Raw genomic sequence first — 26,079 nt, forward strand, 5'->3', positions numbered from 1 at the left:
TTTGTTTTACGTTGAATGCTCACACAAAATGTATGGAATTCAAAACGAAAAAAAAAACAATATATAAGCTGTTGTATTGATTCATTGTTGGGGCACCTTTTTCAACATTTTTCTCGTAGCAAGCGATGATGTTGTGTTTCTTTTGGAAAAATAGATAAAATATAGACAAAGAAGGTTATAAGACGATGGGTCTCGGTGACCGCTATAACCTTTTAATCGATATCTCAGATCGACCTACTTTCTATGCTACGTTCACGCAACATCGCAGAACGTAAGCATCGGCATGAGATGATGAAATGCTTCATCGCCACAGCTCGCGATTGACGGACTCCAATGAGACCTCAATAAAGCTGGTGCAGCAGCTTATGTACACGGTATATGAGCGCCCTCTGTGCGAGCTTCGTTTCATAAAGCTTTAAGCGTCGTAAAAGACGCAGCTTTTACACCAGATGGTGCTAATATTCGCACTTGTTTTGGTGGTTCTTTGTTCTCGCGCATTGAGAATATTATGTTAAACGAATGCTGGCATCAGTTGATTTGCAAAATGTTTCCCCTTTGTTGGCCAAACAAACTCGCATGCGCTCGGATCTCTTTGGGATAAACGACGGCGCAAAAACACACCCTTTATATTTCTCCAAACCCCATTCCATCCCACATTCTCTCTACTGCGAAACGATGCTGTCATCAAATGCTATCCAAGACAAAACACCTGATGAGCTCATCTCTGATGCAACACGCGGTTATTCGTGGTGTGTTCTACGTGCTCCATTGCTTAGAAGCCACGCTACCTAACATTCTACCAAACGAAAGGAACCTTGATGAGAATATGGCCAGCAAGCTAATGTATATGGTGCGTAGATTTCGGGTCGGATGGGAAAACGGAAACCCAACGACAATAACGACATCGGAAGCCCGGCCATCGCTATATCGAGCGTTGAAGCGGGTTGGGTAGTAAGGAATGGTAAATATATTACACGGTTTTGTGCGTCTTCGCGCCGGCGTCCGTTGGCGATGACATCATCGTGTGTTCGCCAACACGCATTTGCTCGATGTTGCGGCAACGTACCGCTGTCTGGTAGAACTCGCGCCAGGGTAACAGATCGCAGTTGCAATCGAAACGCCCAACCAAACGGTTCAGTTGTAGAAGCACCTTGCTGACGCAGTTTTGCTCATCGTTCAACTACATCTACGTCCACTCAACCAAAGCGTCTCGCAATGGCAGTCAGTCGATTATCCATCGCGAAGTTCCTGGAGTTGGTAAGTCGGAACACGTGTTTCTTGTCCACGTTTAAGTGTCAGGTTGATGACCTTTAAGTGGTTTTTTATTAAGAAGATCTTGTGCGTCTTAGTGAACCCAAGCTATCCCTGTGTGCAAAAACAGCATCCTCTTATCTTGAATTTATGTGTTCACCTCTGACACCGTTTTGTGCAGGAACAGAGAAGAGTGATTAACAATCACGAGCTGCGTGTCTGCTATTCGTTTACAACTAGCGTACATCAACCGCTTATTTTGCTCATGAACAACTTGTTTCGGTTCGATGGTGATTCACGGACAATGTAAAAGATTAAATAAAACCCCATCTCCTCGCTAGGTGCAGCGCTAAAGCTATAAAACTAAACCGCACCCAGACAGTAGGTGTGTTTTGTGATGAATTTCTATTTATGTGTAATGTTTACGTTACGCTTCTATTTACCCGTGGCTCAACGACTCGGGTTGATTCGGGGACGAATCGAATGACAGAATCCCCATCCAGCTAGCGATCGAGCTTTAACGTTATTAAAACCTAATTAAATGGACGGATGCGATTGACTGACACCCGGAAATAAAGCACGTAATCGGCACGAGTTGATGGAGTTTATCCGCACCGAACTGGGCACGGAAGAGCTGATGACATCAGCATCGGAATCGCGCTTAAAATAATTGGCCACCAACCACACTCTGCGCGCTTACGAATGATTAATGTTTGCACTGAAAATGATACCGGAGATGCTAGGCGCCTGGTAAACAGCGAGTCACAGTTTTGTTGAGGTTTTTTTTCTATTCTCAGTGATTCGTCAATAGCCCCCGGCGAGATCCGATCTGGGGTGATACAGCCTTCGAGTTGATGTTGTTTGTTTGTTTTTTTTTTATTGCATAAGTTTGCGATCCCTTCGGCATGGATCACCGATGGAACTCCAACACGTGCTCTCGTCTGAAATGGAAACATTCCGATCAGCGTGCGCATCGCCTTCGTCGCGAGAACTGGTTCAACTTGACCCAGTTCACGACGTCGCGAAGGGCGTAAGGTGTTTTAAAAATCACTACACAACCTTTGGCTCATCGTTTCGCGTGCATTCGCGTGTGCTGTTTGGCTCGTGCTCTTGCTAAGCTGCTGGAATTGCAACTAGGGTGGGGCCTTGTGCTTCACACGAACACAATGCTCATCCAGTAAACGTCTCGAGAGTCAACATTGGTAAATTCCTGCAGCGTTTGTAGTCGCTCTCGGTATGATGGTAGCTAAAAATACTATCCAGAGCTGGCAACACATGTTCCGGCTGTTGCCTTGTTCAAAAAGAACCTGCTAGTGCTGTTCTCGCTCGAGTAGGTCGACCTCAGAGACTCAAATTGAACGATAAGAAACCACTATACTGTACATGTTCGTCGATTTATTTATTTTTTAATCTTTTTCCACCGCACGGCATCGCTTCCACTCCAGGCACTGGCAATCATCTGTGTGATCTTGCACTACAAAAGTCTTGGCGAGCGCGATGACATCACCAAGTTACTCACAGCTGGCTCATTCGTCGGTTTCAGCGTGATCCTGATCGCGCTTTTCGCTGGTAAGCCTTCACCGTGCTGCCCTCGTTTCATCGCTCTTCGTCATCGTTATTTTTCCCTCCTTATTCGTCAATCTTCCGCCTTTACCTGCAGGCTACCTGCTGAGCAATCCGATCAACAAGAAGCTGGATATGTTCTTCAGCCTGATCGGGTGCGCCATGTTCATCGCGTCAGGTGTGCTGATCCTGAAGGAGTGGGAAAACGCGTGGAGCACCGACACGAAGAAGATCGCCATCTCAAAGGGTTCGTTGGCGATTGTCAACGGTGTGCTGTTCTTTTTCGACGCCATTTTCACGTTCCGTGATTAAGTTCTCCTGGTCTTTCTGAAGACGCGCCAATGCAGCTTCTGCAACACACCAACGAGCTATGATATTCCGTAATCTCATACATTATGCTATTCATTACCAACCGTTAACCCAAACCCGCACCTCATTGAATGTATGTTACGACAGTCGGCTTCATTGGCTCTTAGGGCTTAGTTCGTTCAATGTCAGACGATTTGGCATTTTAATGCCAATTGTGCGTCGACAGTACGCTTTTTGTACACCAATTTGATAACGTTAGAAGTGACCCTAGCAATTGCTCGTCGCCGTCCAAACAATTGCTTTTCATCATCCAGAACATTTGAAGCTATGTGCGCCGATTTCCCACCAGGGTGAGTGCCTGCGTCAGGATTGTTACGTGCTTGCACACAACATTGCGTACAACGTAAGCACGTTGAGCTGAAGCTCGCATCGGTTCGCCTTCGAATCCTGACGTAGCACGATTCCAGCCCATTCACAAAAACCAACCCATCGAATCTCGAAACTCAACGTAAATGACAATTCATCGAGAACAAAGGCGGCCGAGATTAACGAGCATGTTCAAATCACTCTTTCGCTCTTATACCTTGTATCGGTAAGGATGTATACCTCAATGTCTTCTACCTTATGAACGTGTGCTATTTTGATATCCGTGTATACAAATAAATTGATATAAAATGTAACTGTATTTTGGCGTACTTATGTGGGATGTTATAGACGGTATTTTATGAACTATTACTTATTGAAGTACTCCGAAGCATTGTTGTTTGACGTTATATGAAGCATCATGTATGAACCCTTTACTCTATATTTAATGGAAAATTAAAAAATACCTTGTAATTTTTATCGAACCGGAAGCGTGGTTAATAAATACAATTGCCCTTTTTAATTTTCGCAACGAGCTACTTCCTTGTTGCTTCATAAAAAAAAACCAACATCGAAGGCTCTACCGCGTTGTGATTTCGCTTGAAATTTTCCACCACAACGAAAGGATACGGGCATCGTGCAGCTAGGCGCGGAATCGATAACCATCTCGCTCCGGAAAAACAATACCGAACGCGGCAAAATGCAATTTACATCCATGGGGAGGTGGGCATCCTAGCAACCCGGCAAAACGACGATGATTAGCTGCACCGGAAGTGCCTCAAACAGGGCTGGTGAGGTGGCGTTGTTGATAGAAACATGCCTCATTGCGAGCAATAGTGTTGCAAGCCATATGCTAAATTTCGGGTTATTTCTCATGGCAAACTCGGAAATATTTCCCAAATGCTCAAAGAAAAGGCAGTAGAATTCAACAACTCATTCGCTGCTTCAACTCAGCAAATGCTCAGAATGACATTTTCCCAACCCAAGGCGAGTCAGTAAAATTCATTACGCCAGTAAATCATGCAATTAGTTCCCATCATAAAACGAGCGCTCAGCTTCACGGGGAAAGGATGCATCTCTCGGTTTCCTGGCGTGAAGATGCGGTTGGTCTTTTTCGCCCTACACCAGCCAGCATCCCTATTCGGTAAAAGAACTCCACAAGCCAAAGTTCGTGGTCGCGGAGACACACCCAACTGGCCCTATTCTGCGACACCAAGCAAGCAGCCCTTCGTTCGCTTCCCGGGAGCTTTTTTTTTCCGGTTGCCGGAAAGTCTGGGAAAGCGCTGCTCGTGGCAGGCACGGGGAGATTATTACCCACTCGCATTCTCACCAGCGGACCCTCGGTCTCGGTGAACGGTCAAGCGAACTGGTGGCTGCCGCGTGTACGCTTGCGCGTGTCCTTCGCCGGTACCCTCACGCCAACGCGCGAGCCTTTCACGAGCCACGGTTGTAGTTGTGCGCCCACAAACGCCTGCCAGGACTCGCAAGCGCGCCCGCGCACACGTTTCGTACAGCTCGCTCGTTCACGCTCGCACGGTGTTAGATCGTTTATCTCGATAAACCCTTGCCGTGGTGGTGTGACGTACAGCATCAAAAATCGCTCCCAACAACCCCGATCGCACACCAACTAAACGCTGCTGGTGCAAGGAGCAAATCGGGTGGGAGGATTTTTTTGAACTTCCCTTTTTTTCCATGGCGAAAGGATTCTCCTCATGCTACCGGGGATGTAACATAACGCTAGCGTTAAGGAACAAATAATCTTTGTTAGTAAACCTACAAAACCGCCCAGCCGGATCTAATGAAACGAAAACGGCTCTGAGTAAAATGAGGGAAAAAATGAAAGGATATTAACGGTGTATGAGCAAATCGGTCGTGCTCCTTGCGAGCCACCCGGGCCAGGGAAAATTGGGGGGGTTGTGTGGGCTCTAATACAACTACACGAGCACACTTCGCTAGTGTTCGTGCAACCATCCTGGTATTGGTATCAGCAGCAACCTGCCCGTTCGGTGAAGCCGCCTGGGCTCACGATTCGCTGCTCGCGTCGACTTCAATCCAGTGTATATTTTCCCGTGCTAGACAGGTTCATTTTTCGTCCGTTCGTACATCATCTTGATTTCGTTTTTGATTTTGTGCAATATTTGATTGATATCGAATACAACAAGCTTCCTATCAACCGGCGGCAGCAGAAAAGCATTGAAAAAATAGGCAATCTCCCCGAACCCGGGAAGTAAAGCAGCATTTTCGACTCGTTAGCCGTAGCCGGGAAAAAGCGACCGAAAACGGGTCTCAGCAAACAGCCGGATCTACGAGCTGCCCACCAACGCCCTGGCAGAGGGAGAAAAAAAGGTGAATGTGCATATTGTGCAGGTGTATCGCGTCGAGCGTACGCCTTGGGTGTGCCGTTGTGTGATGCTGTGTGACCGCAGGAGCAGAAGCTAGTCTGAAAAATCCTGGTTCGGGACTTCATCCTCCCACCATCCGGTTGCAGCACCGGAAATTCCCATCCGACAGGCATTGCAGGCTGTAAGTATGGCTATGGTTACATTTTGTTACATGGGTGGGAGTGTCCTTGCATTGGGAACCACGGCTCGGAATATCCTTGCGTCGAGAACAGGGCTTTGGGTTGGTTAACGCCCCCGGTTAGTTAGAGGGCGCTAGTGTGCTTTTGTGGGTGGTATTTTCTCACGATGAATTTGAGGTTAAGCCCGGGATTCCTTGCTTGCTTGTTGAGGTCCTTGATAGGAGGGTTGGGGGGAGAGATGGGGGAGTAACTAAGGAAAACAAAACGAGCTGCGGGTCGTTTACTTAGAACCTTCTTCGGTGCGCGAGAACGAGACAGCCCCCTGAGATCGTCTCGGCACGAATCGATCGAAATAATATATCCGAGCTATACTCAGCATCAATGGTGGATCCTGATCCCAGAGTGTCAGGACCTCATCTTCCCCCTCCCACCCCTCTCTTCTGACGAATGCGCATCGAGCGGGATGCCGATTGACGCGAGCGCCACTCGCAAAATCGCCGGCAAACGACCGAACCACACATAATGGGGGATGGAAGTTGGTGGGTGATTGCAAGGATATGCCCCCGGAACCACGAAACGTGAGCCAATTGCGTGTTTTGTCACGAACAAGCGCACACCAGCGTAACGTGCGGGCAGGCGCAACGCAGCGGCAGTAAACAAGCGATCCTTCCAGCCAAAGGACCTGCCGAAAAAGTGCTTCCAGGAGTGGTTTTTCAATGTGTATGCGTGCGTGTGAGAGAGAGTTTCGATGGAAGTGCCCAGCTAGTGGGAAATTTTTGAGAGAAACTCCAACGCCGAGAGAGAGAGAAACGGGAAAAGCCTAGCTTCAAGCCCAACTACTGCAGACTGCAGGAAGTCCTTAGCTCGTGAGCCTCCTGCCGAATCGAGAGTCGCCGTCTGTGGAGCGAAATCGAACAGTCTGATTTTATCCTTCACGGCGCGGCAGCGTGAGCCTTTCGTACGGGCACGGCTTAGGTGATAAGGAAAAATCCCCTTCTCTCTCTTCCCCTCCCGGTCATACCGCCCTCTCTCTACGTTTACATCTTTGTGAACCTGTTTTTGGATGCACTTTCGCGTCTGCCGGTTTTGCGGTTGCGACGCGTCGATGGTGAGCAGTTTTTAGACATTACAAAGTGCCCGACAGCAAAGAAAAACTGAAAAATTAAAAAGCCTTCCCTGCCTGCCCGGAAAAGTGGATCGAGCGAGCAACCACCCACTCGTAGGCCGGTGTTCTGCGCCGTTTTACTGTTAAGACAACTTTTTGGTAAGTGTCAGCGACCTCGAGGACTCTCGAGAATGGTGCAGTAGCGAGACATGCAGTAGCGCTCTCAGGGGTTGTAACGAAAGGGGATGAAACGATAGGGGCACGTATTCGTGCGTGTGTTACCCTTTTTTTCCCCCGCGACGGGGTAGTAGTGTAGTGCTGAGAATAGGCGAGAAGGGTGAAAAAGAAAAAGCTGGAAAAACTGGTCCCATCCAACCGGACACCGGAGCCTTCGAGGCAGTTTCCGTGTGCGTGTTTTTTTTTTATTCGCTCTTTTCTCCCCCGAGGGCAGTGATGCGGCCTATGAGCAGAAAAACCAGCCAACCAGAAACCACAGGACACACACAGGGCTCACGTTCGTGTCCTGGCAGCTAGCTCGAGCCCGGCGCGCCCAACACACCAATACCAATACGCTTCCCTTGTACTCCCTGCTTTAAAGAGCTCACCGGTTAGCAGCCGCGCGGGTGGAGGACGAACAAGAGAAAAGGGATATGCAAGCCGTGAAAGGGCCGGGCACGCGCACATGCGGCAATTGGCTCCAGAAGCAGGCATCGTCCCGTGACACAACACGTGTCCTCACGAGCTGAGGGAAAACCAAAGGGCGTATTTGAACTGCATCCTTGTTGCGGATGAATGACGATTGTTTAGAAGAGCACGTTGGCAGATGATGAGCTCGAATAGATGGTGGTCAGCGTTTACTCCTCGGGATTTTACATCGATAAGATGTCAATGTTCCCTGAACTACGCCTGAATACAATCTTTACTTGCATTTGATGCGTACGGTGGGCATTCTAGAAGAAGTAACAGCTCCTTTCGAACGGGATCGTAGTTCGTACTTTATTCCATTTAACAATCCCCATCGTCCAAGGTGCTGTAGAATCACTTTGGCGCAGCACAAAACCTCTCGTTTGAAGTTAACAAACTGCTAACAACCGCGAATCAGCAAACCCCAGGGCAAAAGGGCCCCTCATTCAGCAAGCAGGTGTCGGGAAGGCTAATGTCTTGAGGAAATTTATGGCTAGATTGCGTGGCAAAGGTCCGTTTTGTAACACGGTGTAACACATTACAGTCAAGCCCTCCGATCCGAAGGGTGTTCTAATTAAAACACTGCCACCTTTGCCAGCGTATACGCCCACATCCTTGCGGTATTATTTTTTCAAGCAAACAAGGGGCATTCTAGAAGGGGGTCTTATATGTGCGAGAACACGGTCCAGTCCTTCGCAAGGATCACCGCTCACCATAGGGATGTTAGCTCCCAGCTCAGGGAAACCGATCCCCAGGCAAAAAGAAATAGGTCAAGCCATGAAGCGGCCCTTTGCGTCTAGACACTCCGAAGAGCGCTAGCTACTGCTGACAGTAGTGTGAACGGGAACCTAAAGCAGCTACTCGCAGCCCTTCATGAGGGTCCTTACGGCCCTATCTCGAACCCTGCTAAAGAACGTTTGGAGCTAGGGCGGAAGTGGCAGACACGCGACGCACACTCTCGAGCCTCACGAGAGCTTGTGGGTGTTGGCAAATGGCTGTGTGTGTGTGTGTGGGTATGCGCCTGTTCACACTAAAGCCAGTGTATATGTGGCTCGTCCTTTGCCACGGCGTACGCAGGATCCCAGGCGCGGCTCTTTAAACAGCGCCTTCATATTTTCTGTAGAACGTTTCGAAGAGAATTTCCCGCATCCCGGCTGCCTGAGTGTTGAATGAGAGCGAACTACACCTCGCGTGCATGTAGCTAAATATATATATATATGTATATATATATATATATATATATATATATATATATATATATATATATATATATATATATATATATATATGTATGTGTATGTGTGTGGTGGAGTGTGAGGTTTTTTGGTATGTTTTTTCTCCGTCCCCGTTCTCAAGTGTCGACGCACTCGCGCAGCAAGCAGTGCTCTGGGAAAACGCAAAGCGAAGGTGGTAACTGTAGCACTGTAGTACTGTATCACACACACACAAACACCAAGACAGGGCAATGAATTGCATAATTTATTATATTCCACCCAGTACGAAGGAAAATACAGGGCGTTTCCTTGATCACGAGGATAGGCAATTATCTTCGCTAATCAAAACCGCCACCTCACTACTACGAAATATAAAATCTAAATTATGTAACTTGTTTCGCTTGTATTCTTTTTCGAGCAATTGTTAGATTTCGACCTATCGGAAGGCTGGGAACAATTTTCACCATATAATAGAAGTTTGAAGAGGTTTTGGGATGTATAATTTCCTAAGCATTCGAGAGCATTCCACCCAACCGTAAAAAGCGTCAAACGATTCCTTCAACTGAAGTAACTCCCCACGCGGAGTGTCCTTTTTCCGTGAATCCTTTCGGGAAGGCACAAATTGACATCACAAGTGACAAGACTCTCGGGAAATCGCTCAGTTTCAGCCCCAGCAGCAAGACTCATTCATTCGGCCATTGCCAGCAAACCAAAAACCGGTGGAAACGATTACCGTAACGCTCGGTTACTATTGCTTCATTCAGCTTACGCGAACTAGCGCACGTGAACGTAGTCGCCTGCTCACCCTATAATTAACAACGTGCGGCACGGGTTGCAATACCCATTGCCTGGCCATCTCCCGGTCAACGCACGCAACGCACAGTTTTCCGCGTGCCCTCTTGCCTCTGCGCCGAGGATAAATCTCTGCTTCGCATCCGGAGTGGTGTAGTGAGTATTGCATACATTCGGGCGCGGACGCAACTTTCCCTTTTCATTTCAACGTTCGCTCTCTCTTTGCACTCCGCGCTTGTTCTGTTTCGCGTATCGTAAGGACACGACACACACACACACAAGCGAACCCGAAAACCCGGATTAACGTACGTATTGTACGGTGTAGGGGTGTGTGCGTGTACGCGTGCTACAGGCCGGCATTTTCCGGGCGACACGCGTAGGCTCTCGCTCCTTTTCGCCATTGTTTGCTCGCTCTCATTCGTGAGAACTTTACTCCTCTCTCGACAGATGACAGATCGAGGTATCCTTTTGTCGTCCTAGCACCTCACGAGCCTTATCGCTTCGCTCACACCAGCTCATTTTCTCTCACCGGGAGAGCGTAACGGCCAATGGAGCTATATCCGGTCGCACGCACACATGAGCAAGCGAGCCGCGAGCGAGCCCGTGTCCGTGTCCTTATCGCGTCCCGCTAAGGACATAGTCGAGCGTCGAGTCCGTGAACGAGTGCTTCTGCCGTCGCTCCGTGCTCGAGCCGGGTGGATGGTAGTTTCGAGCAAACGGGAAAAAAAACAAAAATTAAGAAAAACCATTGCAAACTATCCCCGAAAGCGCGTCTGTCAACCTCAACCTCGCGAGAAGTGTACACACGGGTATGTTCTGAGGTAAAAAAAAAGAAAAGCTCGATTGGTTTTGAGCCTCGCCGGCAGTGAATGTGTGTCCGCAATCTCGTGTTAGTGAAATTGTGCGGCAGCGCGAGAAAAACTCACGGCAGGCGTTTTCCCCGTGCTATCCTGACGGTCGCGAGTGCGCACTGGGCGTCCGCAAAAAGGGGATGCGAAACAACCCCTTTCACACATCCGAGATCCGGTACATCGACCGCGCGTGGAAAACTGTCGCACATACCTGTTTTCGTAGTACGTTTTCGATCGATTCCGGGCGGGACCAAGATGGCTCTAGATTTGCAGGAGACCCATAGCTGCCCGTTTGCAAAGGATCGAGTCGGAAGCGGAGATTTTTTTATTCGCGATTCTCACTAACCGTCTCTCGATCGTCTACTTCCAGATACCAGAGATTTGACTTACATCGACGTATTTCCTCGACATATATACACAACAAGAGAGCTGTAACGCGCCGCGGGGCTCGTCAAAGCAGCGAAAGAGAGAGAGAAAGAGAGATAGAGAGAGATAGATCGAGCGAGCGAAACGCGAACAAGACAAACCATATTTACATAGGAAACCAGGACAAAGGAAAACAGTGAAAAAGATCAATTGCTTCCTATTTACAAAATTATCCTAGTAAAGATTAATTATATAATCGAACGGAGCAACAGCAAAGTATTAAAGCGACCGGTCCCGTGCAGTGGCTAGTGTGTGTGTGTGTGTGTGTATTCCTGACAACTGACACGGAAAAATCGAGCCCCCTCGGGGCGCGTAGGATCGTCGAATCTGTCGAATCGCTAGTGCAAAAGAAAACCCGGCAAACCAGAATATTCCCTTCCACGTGGCACACCGGATTCACGCCGGTAGGGCCCAACCTTCGACTTCCAGTGGCACGCCCTAGGAAGGAAGCGCAGCCAAGAGAGAGAAAGAGAGAAATTGAGAGAGAGAGAGAGAGAGAGAGAGAGAGAGAGAGAGAGAGAGAGAGCCGTACCTACTATCGTACCTTAACAGCAGGAAAAGCACTCGCCACTAGTGACGAGTGGACGTGGTAAGAAGAGGGTTCAGTGCTCCCACCTGACGGGCCACCCCAACCCTCCCACCCCCAACCCCTCAGACAGTGTACTCCCGGCGACACACGCACATAAAGTCACGAAGCCAGCTGTACGACAATCAACATTAGCATTCAAACAAACTAAGAGTGAAATTTAAATCGACAACAGCAACCCTGATCAGCCCAACCCGACTGTCGAAAGTCCGTTTAGACGAGGGTTCCATTTTTGTACACATCCAGCATCCCGCCAAACGACAGCGAACGAACCCGCTGTGCGAAATAACTAGCACCGAGAGTTTCCCGACGTGAACGCAAGCAACGAAATCAGGACGAGCGCGAGTGACAACGAGAACGAAGCGGAGAGAAAGCAAAAGCTGCAAGGAAAAATCAAGCGACGAGGAAAAGCGAAGCATTTTATTAAAAACCAAAAAACAAACAAACAAACGGCAAACTCCCTCGCTTAGAGCGGGCGTGAAAACGATAAACCCAACTGGATCGGGAAAAATACCGGAAAAAGCCCGTGTGCGAGGCTGTTTGAGCAAATTTTTACTACGAAAGTGCAAAGCGCTTCGAGCCTGTTCTTAGTCCCCCATTTTTTCGACGAGCGACCTCTGACGGTCGGCAAGTGTATTAATTAGGCGCAACAACAACAACAAAACGCAGTACATTTAACATATAGCTAGCAATTTGCGGTTTGATCCGCGATAGAGAGAGAACACTAAAGACAGAAGGAATTAGCGAACAGCCACCAACAGCCCCCCCTCCCCCCTCAACCAACGGTTCCCTTGGACCTGATACACACGCACATACATACTCACACCAACCAGCTACTAGCAACTAAATTAACGAAACGAAACGGTTTTAAAACGCAACGGAAAAGCAACGCGACGGTTGATCATTATTAGAGCAGTACGAGATTAGGTTGAGGAGCAACAGCAGCAACAGCAGCAGCAGCAGCAGTAGTAGCAACGGCGACGACGGCGTCGAAGGCGGACAAATAAAGCAACAGAGAATCCATCCATCTTTAAGATTAGCGAAACTCCACGTAGCAGCGCAGAGACCGGCGCCAGCATGATCTCAAACGGGCTAGAAACGGTGCAGCAGAATGGGCGATCGGGTTCGATTGGCAGCGGTCAGGAGGATAGCAAGACGAACCTGATCGTCAACTACCTGCCGCAGACTATGACCCAGGAGGAGGTGAAGTCGCTGTTCTCCAGCATCGGTGACGTCGAGAGCTGCAAGTTGATCCGCGACAAGGTCACAGGTACGTTTGGTGCGCTTGTAATAGGTCTCCTTTTTTTGCATGAGACTAATTGAACACCTTCAACCTCCAACAGGACAGAGCCTGGGATATGGGTTCGTCAACTACCACCGGCCAGAGGACGCTGAGAAGGCGATCAACACGTTCAACGGGCTGCGACTGCAAAATAAAACGATCAAGGTGTCATTCGCACGCCCCAGCTCGGACGCCATCAAGGGTGCCAACCTGTACGTGTCTGGGTTGTCGAAGAGCATGACGCAGCAGGACCTCGAGAACCTGTTCAACGCGTACGGGCAGATCATCACCTCCCGCATACTATGTGATAACATAACCGGCCTATCGAAGGGTGTCGGCTTCATCCGGTTCGATCAGCGTTCGGAGGCGGAACGTGCGATCCAGCAGTTGAATGGTACCACTCCAAAGGGCGCCTCGGAACCTATCACGGTGAAGTTCGCCAACAATCCTAGCAATAACATCAACAAGGCGATTCCGCCATTAGCGGCGTACCTAACACCAACACCGAACCTGCGCCGTTTCCCACCGGGACCGATACATCCGCTCAGCGGTCGATTCAGGTGAGTGTAGTACCGGAGGTTGACAGCGCTAAACGGGGCTCAAACATCCGAACGATCGGCGTCTATCAACACCGCTAATCAATCACACCGTCCAACAAACGGGCTCGATCAACTGAGAGGTGAACGTCCATCAACCAATCGATCGTCGTCTGAAAAGAGTCCTCGAAGAATTGTCGCGTACAACTTTTGAGAAGCCCTCTGATCTACAGACCTACAGACACTCTGTACACTAACACACACCTTTACCTCTCTCTCTCTCTCTCTGTCTCTCTCTTTCTCCCTATCTCCTCCGTGAAGCCTACCGTCGAACTTCAGCCGCTACTCGCCGTTGACGGGCGACCTCGGCAGCTCAGTATTATCCGCAAACGCAATCAACGGTTCCGGCTGGTGCATTTTCGTCTACAACCTCGCACCAGAGACAGAGGAGAACGTGCTTTGGCAGCTGTTCGGACCGTTCGGTGCGGTGCAGAGCGTGAAGGTGATCAAGGACCTGCAAACCAACAAGTGCAAAGGCTTCGGGTTTGTCACGATGACCAACTACGACGAGGCCGTCGTCGCCGTCCAATCGCTCAACGGCTACACGCTGGGCAACCGCGTCCTGCAGGTTAGCTTCAAGACCAACAACACCAAGTCGAAGGCCAATTAAAAATGGGAAAAATTTTAAGTTTCTTTAAAAACCGTTATATCAACCCGATCGTGACCCGGGCGTGGTAAGAGCGTGAGAGAGAGAAAGAGAGAGAGAGAGAGAGAGAGGACGCGGAATGCGCGAACATTCGCATTCGTTGGCTTTGACGCCCTTTTAATTTATATGCTTTTTTTCTTTCTTTTTTTCTGTAGATTTTTTACCAGATTTTTTATTTTATTTTATTTACTCCCCTGCGCTTGGAGCGCCAACGACGTGAAGTGGTCGGGTTTATGTGTGGATGTGTGTGTGTGTATGTGTTTGGTTGAGAGGATCGTGTGTGTGTGTTTTTTTATGGAAAAAGGCTACCAAAATTACGCACAGAGGAGGTACCGAGAGAAGAAACACGCACAAAAAGCTTGCAGAAGCTGGATACTACTTAAGCCAACGAAAGGTGCCTCCCTGGGTGTCATTTTCCTACACACGTTTGTAGGTTTTCCATTGGGCAGGATACACGCGATCCGTTCGGTTCGTTGACACCTGCAAAGGATGTCCAATAATTGGTGCAATAACGATCACTTCGCCCCCGTGGCAGGTGCACAAAATATTCGAGCGCTTCTGCTCAAAAACAGAACCGCCACCCACGTGGCCCGGTACACATACGCACACGCACACACAGACACCGGCGCTCTCTACCCCGAGTGGTGTGTCCTTTTCCCGTGGCACCTAGTGAAATTGATAAATTAGAGTCAAATTGCCCGAAATGCTCAAATAATCTTTGTAAAGAAAATATATTAAATGTAAAGAATGTATTTTAGAAAGGGACACGGCCGGGAAGAGCAAGACGAAAAATACCCTGAGATCGACGCGTGCGCGAGCGCGCTAGCTAATGGCTAACAATTAGTAACAATCTTGGCTGTAAAAGCAGTTAGAAGACGATGAGAGGATGGGTGGATGAGAGAGAAAAAAGCAAAAAATATCGCGGCCATGGAGGAAGGGGTGGACACGCGGCGGGCTTTCGTCGCAAAACCACCACTGCCGCCGCCACCGCACCGCAGTGTATATCGAGCAAGTCTAGAACAATGTGTATGTGCAATAATAATCAATCTAAGCCGGCGGCATTCGAGGAGAACTGTGAATTAATAATATATAGTTTAGTGAAATCCCTGCCACGGAAAAAGGATGCGCTCTTCGATGTGAAAAGCGGGGGTAGAACCCTACCCGGATCGGGTCACTAGTCGTGACGATAGTCGTATTTTCGTTCGGTTACCGAATTGTTCCTTGCGAGTCGTTCTCGTGGACGCTTATTTTTACGTTTTTTTTTTTGGCTTTAATTTGTCACCCGTAAGCTTACCTATTTATCGATGAGTATTTATGACTTTATTTACGTATTTATCTACCAAAGCACTACAATGTTAATAAGCTCGGCTGGTTCTGGCTTTTTCGCTGCATTTGAGCCATGCAAACGTTCCTGTAGACCGACATTCGGCTGCAGAGGAGCGTTTTGTGTGTGAGTAAGCGATCAAGTACCGAGCGGGCCCTTCTGCGGCCCAAAGGGAGAGAACAAACAAGGCAAATCGGGGTGGGAACGGGCGCCAAAATGGCGATGAACAAAGGACGAGCAGAAGCGGAACCACACGTGGTCCCACAAAATGATCGTGACTCTCATTTTTCCTCATCCTTAAACCATTTCTAATCTTATTTCATGTACGTACTCACTAATACGCCAGTATTTCTTGCATTATCATTACAATGATTCATATTATGATTATTCTCAAATGTACCGGCAAACCGTTAAGGGCCCCGGCATGTGACAAGCACACGACAAACACGCATTTCTTGATCTCAGCTTGTTCCCCAGAGCTACGACGCACGAGACAGCGAGAGAGAGAGAGAAAGAGTCAGTCAAAAGCACAGCGCTAGGGGCGAAAAAAGGGTTTGGAAATTACACTGTACGCTACAAGGATACGGAATGTTTCGTTCCAGAGTAATTTCTTTCAACCTTAGCCATTTAATTCTAATTAATCGAATAATTGTAACGTATTATCCCTATTTATATAAAAGAAGAAAAAAATGAAACATTATGAATAGTAATATTTTCCAAAACCTTCGCGCCGAGCACGGGATAGCTTCATTTTCCAGCATTACGTGCGGAGTTGGTGGCTCGGGGCTTTATGCTCCTTGCACCGGGCCTCCGAGGGCTCTGGCGTTTATAGGATTAAATAAGTTAACTAAGATGTTCGATGATTTAGATTTATGTTATTCCTAGCATGAATGGTGTGATGGTAGAGCTGGAGAAAGGGGCAAAGGTGCGTGACTAGAAGGTCGCGAAACCACACCGCCGAGGAGGCTTATCTAATTGACATTCGTTTCAGGCGATGGCACAGCAGTGGGCTGATAGAAAAATTCCAAATCCCAAAAACCCGGATCGACGTTACTGCAAATGCACACCATGGTCCTTTAAGCATGGGCCTTATGTTGCGGCATGGACGCGAAAAATACGCATGAAAACGCGTGAAAACGCGCGGAAAACGCGTGCAAAACCAAATTATCACCCTCAGACTCCCACCCTATTAGGGCGAAGGGATAATAGAAAGAAAATCTGGTGGTTGGGGAGCGGGTGGTTGGACACAGGGAAAGCAAGAGAAGAAGAAAATCTAAAAAAAGTAAAAGAGAAAGAGTGATCGAGACACGTAGGGAAGATGATATCTTGTAGTAAAATTTTTATTCTGTGACTTTTTCACTTTTTCCGTGTTTTTGTCTTCTTTGTCCATCGGTGGGTTTTTCGTTTTTTCGCTGAGAGGAGCGCTAGACGAAGGAGGAGAAAGGAAGAGAGAAGAAAAACCAAAACAAACCTTAATTCATATTTAGCCGAACTAAGTTTAATAAATGAAATCTAATTGTGCTTAAAACTAATCAATTTAATCAATCAATTTAACCTATATTTGAGAATATATGGATAATCGTATTTAAGTTGTAAAATGTATTATGCATTCACGAAACGCACATAAACGAAGCACACATACACACCTTTTGGAGGGAAAATTTGACGCGTGCGGTGCGTGTATGTACGTTCAGTGAATGTATCGTATATTTTTCTAATGAAACAATGTTATAGTCAAACCAAAAGAAGCAAAAAAAGGTGAACAGGCAAAGCAAGCAAAGCACATTCGTGGCGCATTCAAGCTTACTCAAGCGTACAGATCGATGTTGTTTTATGCGCGAACTAAAAGCACTTTACTTTTCTCTCGTCTTAATCGATTGGCGGCACATTTCCTGGTTGATTGGCCAGCCAGCGAAACGAGCAAAGGGCGCACAGCCGTAGCATAAGTTATCCTTTCCCACGCCAGCTGGGTTCCTTAAGCAATTGATTTAGAGCAAGCGAAAGAGAGAGCAGGCGCAAACGAAATTAAACAAACGATGCTGGGAAGGCGCAACATAAAAGTATTAACTGCTGTATACGCTCGAGCACAGACACACACACACGCAGCGAAACGAAAGTATGCAATCGAGCAGAAATGTTAGCAAAAAAATGCAACCGAAAGCACAACAAAAAGCGACATCCAAATGTTGGGAAACACGTGCTCCTGCTGCACACTGACTTCTCTGTTCTCTTAGTCAAAATTCTACATTTACTCCAATGGGGGCGGTGGGAAGCAGAGAAGAGTTGAAGAGGGAGGGAGGGAGGGGGAAGACATATGTGAATATGTGTGCATATTTGTGCGTTTGTGTGAGTGAGTGGGTGTTGGCCACGGTCAAGCAGGTGCACAAGGAGTCTACATATTGGCATATGGCTCAGGAGTCCTTCACAGGCGCACACGCGGAGGGAATCATATATCAATCTATTTTTACCCAAGGCAATTATGAAGGGCAAAATAAATCGCCCGATTTCTCCTCTATATTCCTCCCTCCCCCTTCACAATACGACTAGAATCTAAAAACAGGAAATAGATCTTTACGCGTACCATTAATGTCTGCCCGTTAATCTGTCCCGATAGTTGTGTATCCGCTACTTTACAATGATCCTTGTTGAATTTCCTCCCCTTCACCCTCCTTCTACTTCCTCCTAGCTCCCACCCCATTTGCGCAGTATACATAATAATCTCGATGTCTTGAACAGAAGTAAAAAAAAAAAGAAAACACACAACATAGGAAGAGGGAAACGCAGCAAACGCGAGACTTTGCAACAACAGTATGCATGTCGTTTAGTTTGTCGATGGCACCTCCACTCACACGCAGCAACACAGCTCGCATACGCGCATACAGTATATGTTTACGAATTTTACACATAATTTTACGAGCATATAAACCTAGTATTTTGTATACTAATATATTCATGCAACACCTTTATTGATCGTTACATCGTATATTTGCATAAAAAAAGCGAAGGAAAAAAAACAATTCAATATTTAAACGGCACTGTATGCAAGGTGTCGGGATTTAAATTATTAACGAAGACCCAAGGAGAAACACACCACACAAATCACCGCGATTAGAGCTAGTTTAGGTTTGGCCACTCGCCCTCGTGCTTGCTCGTCCTTGTCTCAGCGCAAAAGGACCCTTAGCATGTTCCAAGACTCAGCGTTTTGTGCATGCGCAGGACTTATCTGCGAAGGGCACAGAGAGGATGCGAAGGCGAATAGAGCTCGGAAATGCGACACACCGGACAGACACACAAACATACGAACGATGAGGATAAAGAAATCGGGAAAAAGAAAACAGGAAAACTACTACCACACAACCGCAACTACTACTACAACTACTACTACTACCTACTACTACTACTGCTACCAACACAACAGGGTTGCTCATATGTGTAAGTACATGTCGGCAGCATAGAAGCCACGATATTCCCCTTAGCTAACCGTGCAAATTGAATACCTTACCATAAATGGGCAAGATGTAATTATGTAACGTTTTGCGAGAAGCCGTGGTGTGTTAGACAAGCAACAGCAACTGCAAAGTTCTTTTCTACAAAATAGCTGGGAACGAGCGGTGCCATTTCTAGCAGACACAGTGAATTTCATTTTACCACAAAACCGCAGGAAAGAAACGAGCGAAAGATAGACAGGAAAATCAAGACAGCAGCAGAATTGGGACGCAAAACAGAACGCAGAAGTATGAGAGGGCGAAAAAAGGAAAAAGAAAATACCAAAACTCGTGCAATAGGTCAATCAAAGGGCAATCGAAATATACCAAAATGGAAGAAAACACAACCGTAGCGATCTCGATCTTATTTTCTGTATGTTGTATGTTTGCATTTGCTGTTTTTGATACAAAATCGCTTCCCAAGCGCGCTTTCAACCGATTTCGTTGATCGCAAAGAGGCAGTCAAACCCGCGGAAACGTACTAGACTATCCGTAGGTCCGGAGCGGGACGCCAAAAAGAAAGAAACACAGGGAAACGTGAGCTGGGTTGGTTTAAAGGGCCAAGTCCTTGGTAGACTTATGCTCGGTTTGGTTCACCAGCTCCGTTTTGAGGATATGTTTATATCACAACTCGTCCAACTAGACTGTACGGACGGTTCTGAAACAATTGCGATCACTTTTCTTAGAGGAAGGATCCTTGCTAAATGTCATGAGTGTTTTTTTTTTGTTATGTGAATGGGAATATTGCCCACATGGCAGCATATTTTAGTCTCGTTCTCTTGGGGATCAATGTCAGCACGGCTCGGACACGTGGGAGAAACCAGGAAGCTAGTAGGCAGGTGAAGCGGAAAGAAAAAGCACAGCAAGAAAAAACAACATAGAGAGACTGGACTGTTGATGTGACTATGTATAGATGTGAGACTATGTAATATTGTATAATGATGTATTTTCCGACGTGGTATTGCATGGAAATAAACCAACCAACCAAAGGCAAGCGAGTAATCGTCCAAACGGTTAGCGTATTGTGCGTGTATGGGCGGTGACGCATTGCTTTACCCGAATGCGTGATACAGCAATGCTCCAGCGTGAGCAATAAGTCCAGACCGCTGACCACATACGGTGGGGAAATAATCAGTTTTTGAATATTTGAATGTTATTATATGCAATGAATGCTAAGGCAGAAATTATACAACAACAAAAATGGATGTAGTTTGTTTAGGACAAATTTTATAAATTCATATGTAATACACTTACTAAACATACGAAACCGTGAAATGGCGGGCGAGGCGTGGGAGATCAAATTTCTTCCACCCAAACCTGGACAGTTTTAAATCGAATGTATAAACAAATAACGGCCAAGACGGTTGTTTACTTGTAAACTAGCACTGTGTGAAAAAAAAAAAAACAAAATGCAATAAACGTAAAGCAAAACCAATCTATACGCATGCAACGAGAACATAATCCAGAGCTATAAAGAAGAGGAAAAAAATTAATAAAGAACCCAACTCATTTTTGATTGGAGTACCAAAAGAATGTACCAATTCTAGTAACCTTGCAACCGATCGACAAAACCACCCTAATCGGTGTTGGCTTAGCGTAGGGAAGTATTACAAAAGATTTGGAAAAAAGAAAAAAGAAAAACGAAAACAGAACACCAACATGATTTGTGAAACAAATGGACGAGTGATAAAAAAAAACTTAAACTAGAGTTAATACTGGCTATCGAATATTGCACACTAAAGGCAAGCTAACCGGAATTTGCGGCAACATGGAACGTTCATCTTCCTGCCTAGTGGCGTAAAATCGAAACTGTAGCTTAAGCATCTGGCCAGAAAAGCGAGTCTCTTCGACCGAATGCAGCTGGGATGAAACACAACAAAAACAGAAAACCACGAGTCATCGAGTCAAACCAGTAGAAGTCTGTTTCCGCTAGCACACACAAAGAAAAAAAGATACGAGACTAATGTTTCTATTACTTAGCAAGGGAACAGATAGCTGTAAGTAAGAGAGACAAAAGAAAACTAACTAGTGAATATTCTAACCATTGCGTATGTGCACCTTTACTTCCTCTATGTTCACCACTAGTCGTAGGCTGTACATTCCGGTGAATATATGGGGAAGCGGTCCGGTCCACCGGAAGGGTTGTCAGTGTCGCATTACATGTGTTTTTGTGTCGTTAGTGCTTTCGGCTCGTTTTACACCAATAGCTAGAACCGTAGGGGCGTAGCTCCGATCAGCAGCGGGGGAAAGGGGGGGAGAGGGGAGATCAGAATCACACTCCATTTTCGTTTCTCTTGTTCCCCTTGATCGATTGATATGCACCGTCTCGTTCAAAGCAATCGGACAGATCGAATATAAAGGCAGTATCTAATAATCATGCAGCAGACAATTAACCACTCCAGCATAACCGGTGGTGGGTGCAAAGGCAGCCAGAGGCCGCAGAACAATATATCAGTATTCAACGTCACCAAATCAATTCAATCATCTAGCTATCCAGAGAGGGATGTCTAGGCAGGCTAAAGGATCGTGTAGTAAAGCCAAAAGCCTACCCTAAGCAAATCAATCATTACAAAAGAAACCCGTTATTTGTATGTCATTTCAAAGCGTGGGTGTTTGGGGCAATAACAGAGCATCATCGGTAATAAAACAGCAGATAAAAGCAACTCCAATGCACCTCGGGGAAAAAAGATTGAGAAATCGGCGTTCATCGCGCATGTCGGCTTAATGTGCTGGACTGCTTGAAAAGTCAAGCGCTAGCTTGTATGCAAGTTTGTTGATTCGAGCAGCATGCGGTAAGTAGGCGAAGCACAGTCCCCATCACCGTACACGATCACGCCTGAGAGCGTGGGGCCACCTTCTCAGATACAAGGTCTCCTGGTATTTTCGCTAGCACGCTAGCGATAGCAGACTCTCGATTCCTCACAATCGCCGAAACCGATCAAGCCTGGGAGCGCGGGACGACCTTTGCAGTTATGGTCTCTTGGTATTTTCGCTAGCACGCTAGCGACAGCGACTTCTCGATTTCTGTAGCGGACAGTAGTCAGGTGAGTTGATCCACAGGGTAGCTTTGCATTCACGATTGAACTGAGAAAACTAGTTCGATTGTCGGCTCAACTCCGTTAACCTGTTTTTATATCCTCATTTTTTTCCATTTTTATAAACCTTATTAAAAGCAATTCCGTCATAACATAGCAGTGGTAGAATTTATCACATATTCGTCGTCGGAAAATAGCATATTTTCAAGCACCTATAGTTTACGAGACAGAAACACCCCAAGACAGCTTGCTCAATCGTGCTCAGAATCGTAACTGGCCGTAAGTGTTGGAAGCAAGCCACGAGAGCGTCAACTAGACGACCATCAGGACGCGCATGCCCACGGTCATGCGAAGGACACCGTGGCGTTCAAACCGCCCCAAAGTAACTAACACCAACGAAGCTACGCTTTCTTTCTTTGGGATTCGCAATTTCGCTCTCCATCTGACATGCGCCCTTCTCCCGTGTGCGTCCTCTTATCGTGTTTTGGGGGTATCCTTTCACATTACACGAGGCCTCTCCAATCGATCTCGCGCCGAGAGCCAACAGTCAGCAGCTCGCGTTGTTATCAGCAACAGCAGCAGCAGGAGCAGCAGCAGCTCTGCCGTGGGTCGCGTCACCATCGGAGCAACTCAACGCCACCTGCACCAATCAGTTGTAAGTGTCCTTCTTTAGTTCCAGATTCCCTGTATACTTTTCTGCTTGTAAGAGGTCCTAACCGGGACCAAGGCAGGTGCAATTTTCCGGCCCACGCGGTAACCCACATTGGGGCCATTCCTTCGCCACTCTCTCTCTCTCTCTCTCTCTCACTCTCTCCTGTGTCCTCTCTCGTTCTCTCACACACCCATACGCACGCACGCTTAAATGCACCCGTGTGCACACGATAAGGAGAGCTTGAGAAAAATCGATAAATCATGTCCGCAGCAGTTCGGGGCTCACATAAACGTGCCGTTTCTCGCTTTCCACTACAACAACTAGGCGGCGGCAGCCCACGGACGCAACCGGAAGCAACACCAAGGTGGATCCGCCCAGGCTCTTTCGGAGCGTGAGTCTCATCGCTATAAAGGAGTGCTCTACGACGGTTTTAGTGCAAAAATACGCCCAAAATCGAGCGCCATCGGGACTGCCTGCGAGTCAACCAAAACGACGAGCCCACGTCGCGGCGAAGAACGAATCAGCAACCCACCGTTGGGCTTCAGCAAAAAGGGTGCGGTGTTGTTGCGAATCCCTACGAGCCCTTACGTGCAAGTGGAAGTGCATCCGGAACGGTGATGGCCAGCTAAAACGATCCGTAGGCGTTGGTGCACGCTCTCGCCACACGCTCGCAAGGCGTTTCCCTCAGTTTCCCTTAGTGGGGCCTTTTTTCTCGCCTCATCCCACCCACCCACCGCCCACTCTTCCCCCTCCGTCCCTTCCTCGTGTGGTTCTCGCCAGCGTCCTCCATTCGGTTGGAAAGCGATCCTCGTAGAGGAGTTCCTCCAAAAATAGGGTCCGAAGGTGAATGTGGGCGTTCGTGATTGCGACACAGTGAAAAGCAGCCAGCTCAGGCGGGCATTTGTCTCGCCATTCTAGTCGCCATTGGCCACTAGATTGGGGTGCAGGCTTGGGGCTGGTGTGTGACGACACGTAGTGTGAAGGGGCAGGTGTTGGTCCTTGGCGTGGCGTGCATCATCGGAAGAAACGGGTACAAGCGACGATGCGTCCGAGCGTGCTGATCCTGTCAGTGCTGCTAGCGCTGCTGCAGTACCTACGACCGGGTAAGTGAACGTTGTCTATCTAAGAGACACCTCTGAGAGGTTTATCACGCATTATTGGAAGAACCCAAAACGTACGAGATCGAAGCTCTTACGACACATTTTGGGTGATTTTTACCAAAGACCCTTGTCTGTTTACCGACCCATTAAGGGTTGAATTGCATGTCCTGTGCCACTTACAACACTCTCTCACTTCAACAGGATCATGCTCAGAGGACGAAGAACGGCTAGTGCGGGATCTATTCCGCGGTTACAACAAACTCATTCGCCCAGTGCAAAATATGACACAAAAGGTGGACGTGCGATTCGGATTGGCCTTCGTGCAGCTAATCAACGTGGTGCGTATCCTGTCCGGTTGCGCATCCTGCAACAGTCAACCTCCTCACAACAAATTCACACACTCTTCTCACTCTCGCCCGCAGAATGAGAAGAATCAAATCATGAAATCAAACGTGTGGCTGAGACTGGTGTGGAGCGATTACCAGCTGCAGTGGGATGAAGCCGATTACGGTGGCATCGGTGTACTGCGATTACCACCCGACAAAGTCTGGAAGCCCGACATCGTGCTGTTCAATAAGTGAGCAATCGTTGATCAGTGTTCAGAAAGCCTGGTTTCGCTGCTATGTTCGTCTGGAACAAACACGTCTTTTCTCCCATTTCAGCGCCGACGGTAACTACGAGGTGCGCTACAAATCAAACGTGCTAATCTACCCAAACGGTGAGGTCCTGTGGGTACCACCGGCCATCTATCAAAGCTCGTGCACCATCGATGTCACCTACTTCCCGTTCGATCAGCAAACCTGCATCATGAAATTCGGCTCGTGGACGTTCAACGGGGACCAAGTATCGCTCGCCCTGTACAACAATAAAAACTTCGTCGATCTGTCCGACTACTGGAAGTCGGGCACCTGGGATATCATCGAAGTGCCCGCCTACCTCAACGTGTACGAGGGTAATCCGACGGAGACGGACATTACGTTCTACATCATCATACGCCGCAAAACGCTCTTCTACACGGTCAACTTGATCCTGCCGACGGTGTTGATTTCCTTCCTCTGCGTGCTTGTCTTCTATCTACCGGCAGAGGCCGGTGAGAAAGTGACGCTCGGTATCAGCATTCTCCTGTCACTGGTTGTGTTTCTGTTGCTCGTGTCGAAGATCCTGCCACCGACATCACTCGTGCTGCCGCTGATCGCCAAGTATTTGCTGTTCACCTTCATCATGAACACGGTCTCCATCTTGGTGACGGTCATCATCATTAACTGGAATTTCCGAGGGCCACGTACACATCGCATGCCGATGTGGATACGGTCGGTGTTTTTGCACTATCTGCCTGCGATGTTGCTAATGAAGCGTCCTCGCAAAACACGCCTTCGTTGGATGATGGAAATGCCTGGTATGAGTGTTCCACCACAACCGCATACACATCCATCTTACGGCTCACCGGCTGAGATACCGAAGCACATCAGTGCGCTTGGTGCCAAGCAGTCCAAGATGGAGGTGATGGAGCTGTCTGATCTGCATCATCCCAACTGCAAGATGAACCGCAAGCTGAACAGTGGTGATCTCGGTATTGGGGCGGATAGTTGTCGTCGCGAGAGCGAGAGTTCGGACTCGATCCTGTTGTCACCCGAAGCGAGCAAGGCTACGGAAGCCGTCGAGTTCATCGCGGAACATCTGCGCAATGAAGATCTCTATATTCAGGTAAGTACGCTGGAATCGTGCAGGTGATGAAGCCTACATGTGTGCTTGATATACCTTTACACCAGACCCGGGAAGACTGGAAGTATGTGGCGATGGTGATCGATCGATTGCAGTTGTACATTTTCTTCATCGTCACCACGGCCGGTACAGTTGGGATTTTGATGGATGCACCGCACATCTTCGAGTACGTCGATCAGGATCGCATCATCGAGATCTACCGTGGCAAGTAAGAAGGGCTCCAGAGCCGAACCGATGGCGCAGCTGGACCGAAACGAGGTGAAACAATGACACAGTTTGAGCAGCCTTATACGTTCCTTGGATAACAATTTTCAGACTTCATACCTTTTCCCATAGCTTGAGAGGTGCCGTAGACAACCGTGAACCATATTCCGATTTCTTTCACTTTTCCACTCCTCCAAGCACGTCACAGCACGTCTGTACACGCCAACCCCTACTCCTCCAGACAACAAACAGTTGCCTACAACCGATCATACGCTCGTGCGGTGCGAGTGAGAGTTTGCAGAAGTTGATGCGGGCGTTTCGGTAGATATGCGAATTATCCTAGTTGGCAAATGGTCCACTGCTGGATT

General features: G+C 47.8%; 3 protein-coding genes across 3 annotated transcripts; all 3 read left to right on the forward strand.

Annotated features, from left to right (window-relative positions):
* Positions 1 to 1,117: 1,117 nt before the first annotated feature.
* LOC128728505 (uncharacterized) lies at positions 1,118 to 3,808 on the forward strand. Its single transcript, XM_053822131.1, has 3 exons — positions 1,118 to 1,257; positions 2,697 to 2,820; positions 2,912 to 3,808. The coding sequence occupies exons 1-3, from the start codon at positions 1,216 to 1,218 to the stop codon at positions 3,124 to 3,126; spliced, it is 381 nt and encodes a 126-aa protein (XP_053678106.1). The 5' UTR covers positions 1,118 to 1,215; the 3' UTR covers positions 3,127 to 3,808.
* An 8,934-nt stretch (positions 3,809 to 12,742) lies between these two features.
* Positions 12,743 to 14,250, forward strand: LOC128728271 (ELAV-like protein 2). The gene is made up of 3 exons (XM_053821890.1): positions 12,743 to 12,935; positions 13,009 to 13,507; positions 13,805 to 14,250. The coding sequence occupies exons 1-3, from the start codon at positions 12,743 to 12,745 to the stop codon at positions 14,151 to 14,153; spliced, it is 1,041 nt and encodes a 346-aa protein (XP_053677865.1). The 3' UTR covers positions 14,154 to 14,250.
* A 9,423-nt stretch (positions 14,251 to 23,673) lies between these two features.
* On the forward strand, positions 23,674 to 25,719 carry LOC128728888 (acetylcholine receptor subunit beta-like 1). Its single transcript, XM_053822538.1, has 5 exons — positions 23,674 to 23,788; positions 23,987 to 24,123; positions 24,208 to 24,362; positions 24,448 to 25,489; positions 25,555 to 25,719. The coding sequence occupies exons 1-5, from the start codon at positions 23,728 to 23,730 to the stop codon at positions 25,717 to 25,719; spliced, it is 1,560 nt and encodes a 519-aa protein (XP_053678513.1). The 5' UTR covers positions 23,674 to 23,727.
* Positions 25,720 to 26,079: the final 360 nt, after the last annotated feature.

The sequence above is a fragment of the Anopheles nili genome, chromosome X (genome assembly GCF_943737925.1).
Source record: "Anopheles nili chromosome X, idAnoNiliSN_F5_01, whole genome shotgun sequence".
Lineage (NCBI taxonomy): Eukaryota > Metazoa > Arthropoda > Insecta > Diptera > Culicidae > Anopheles > Anopheles nili.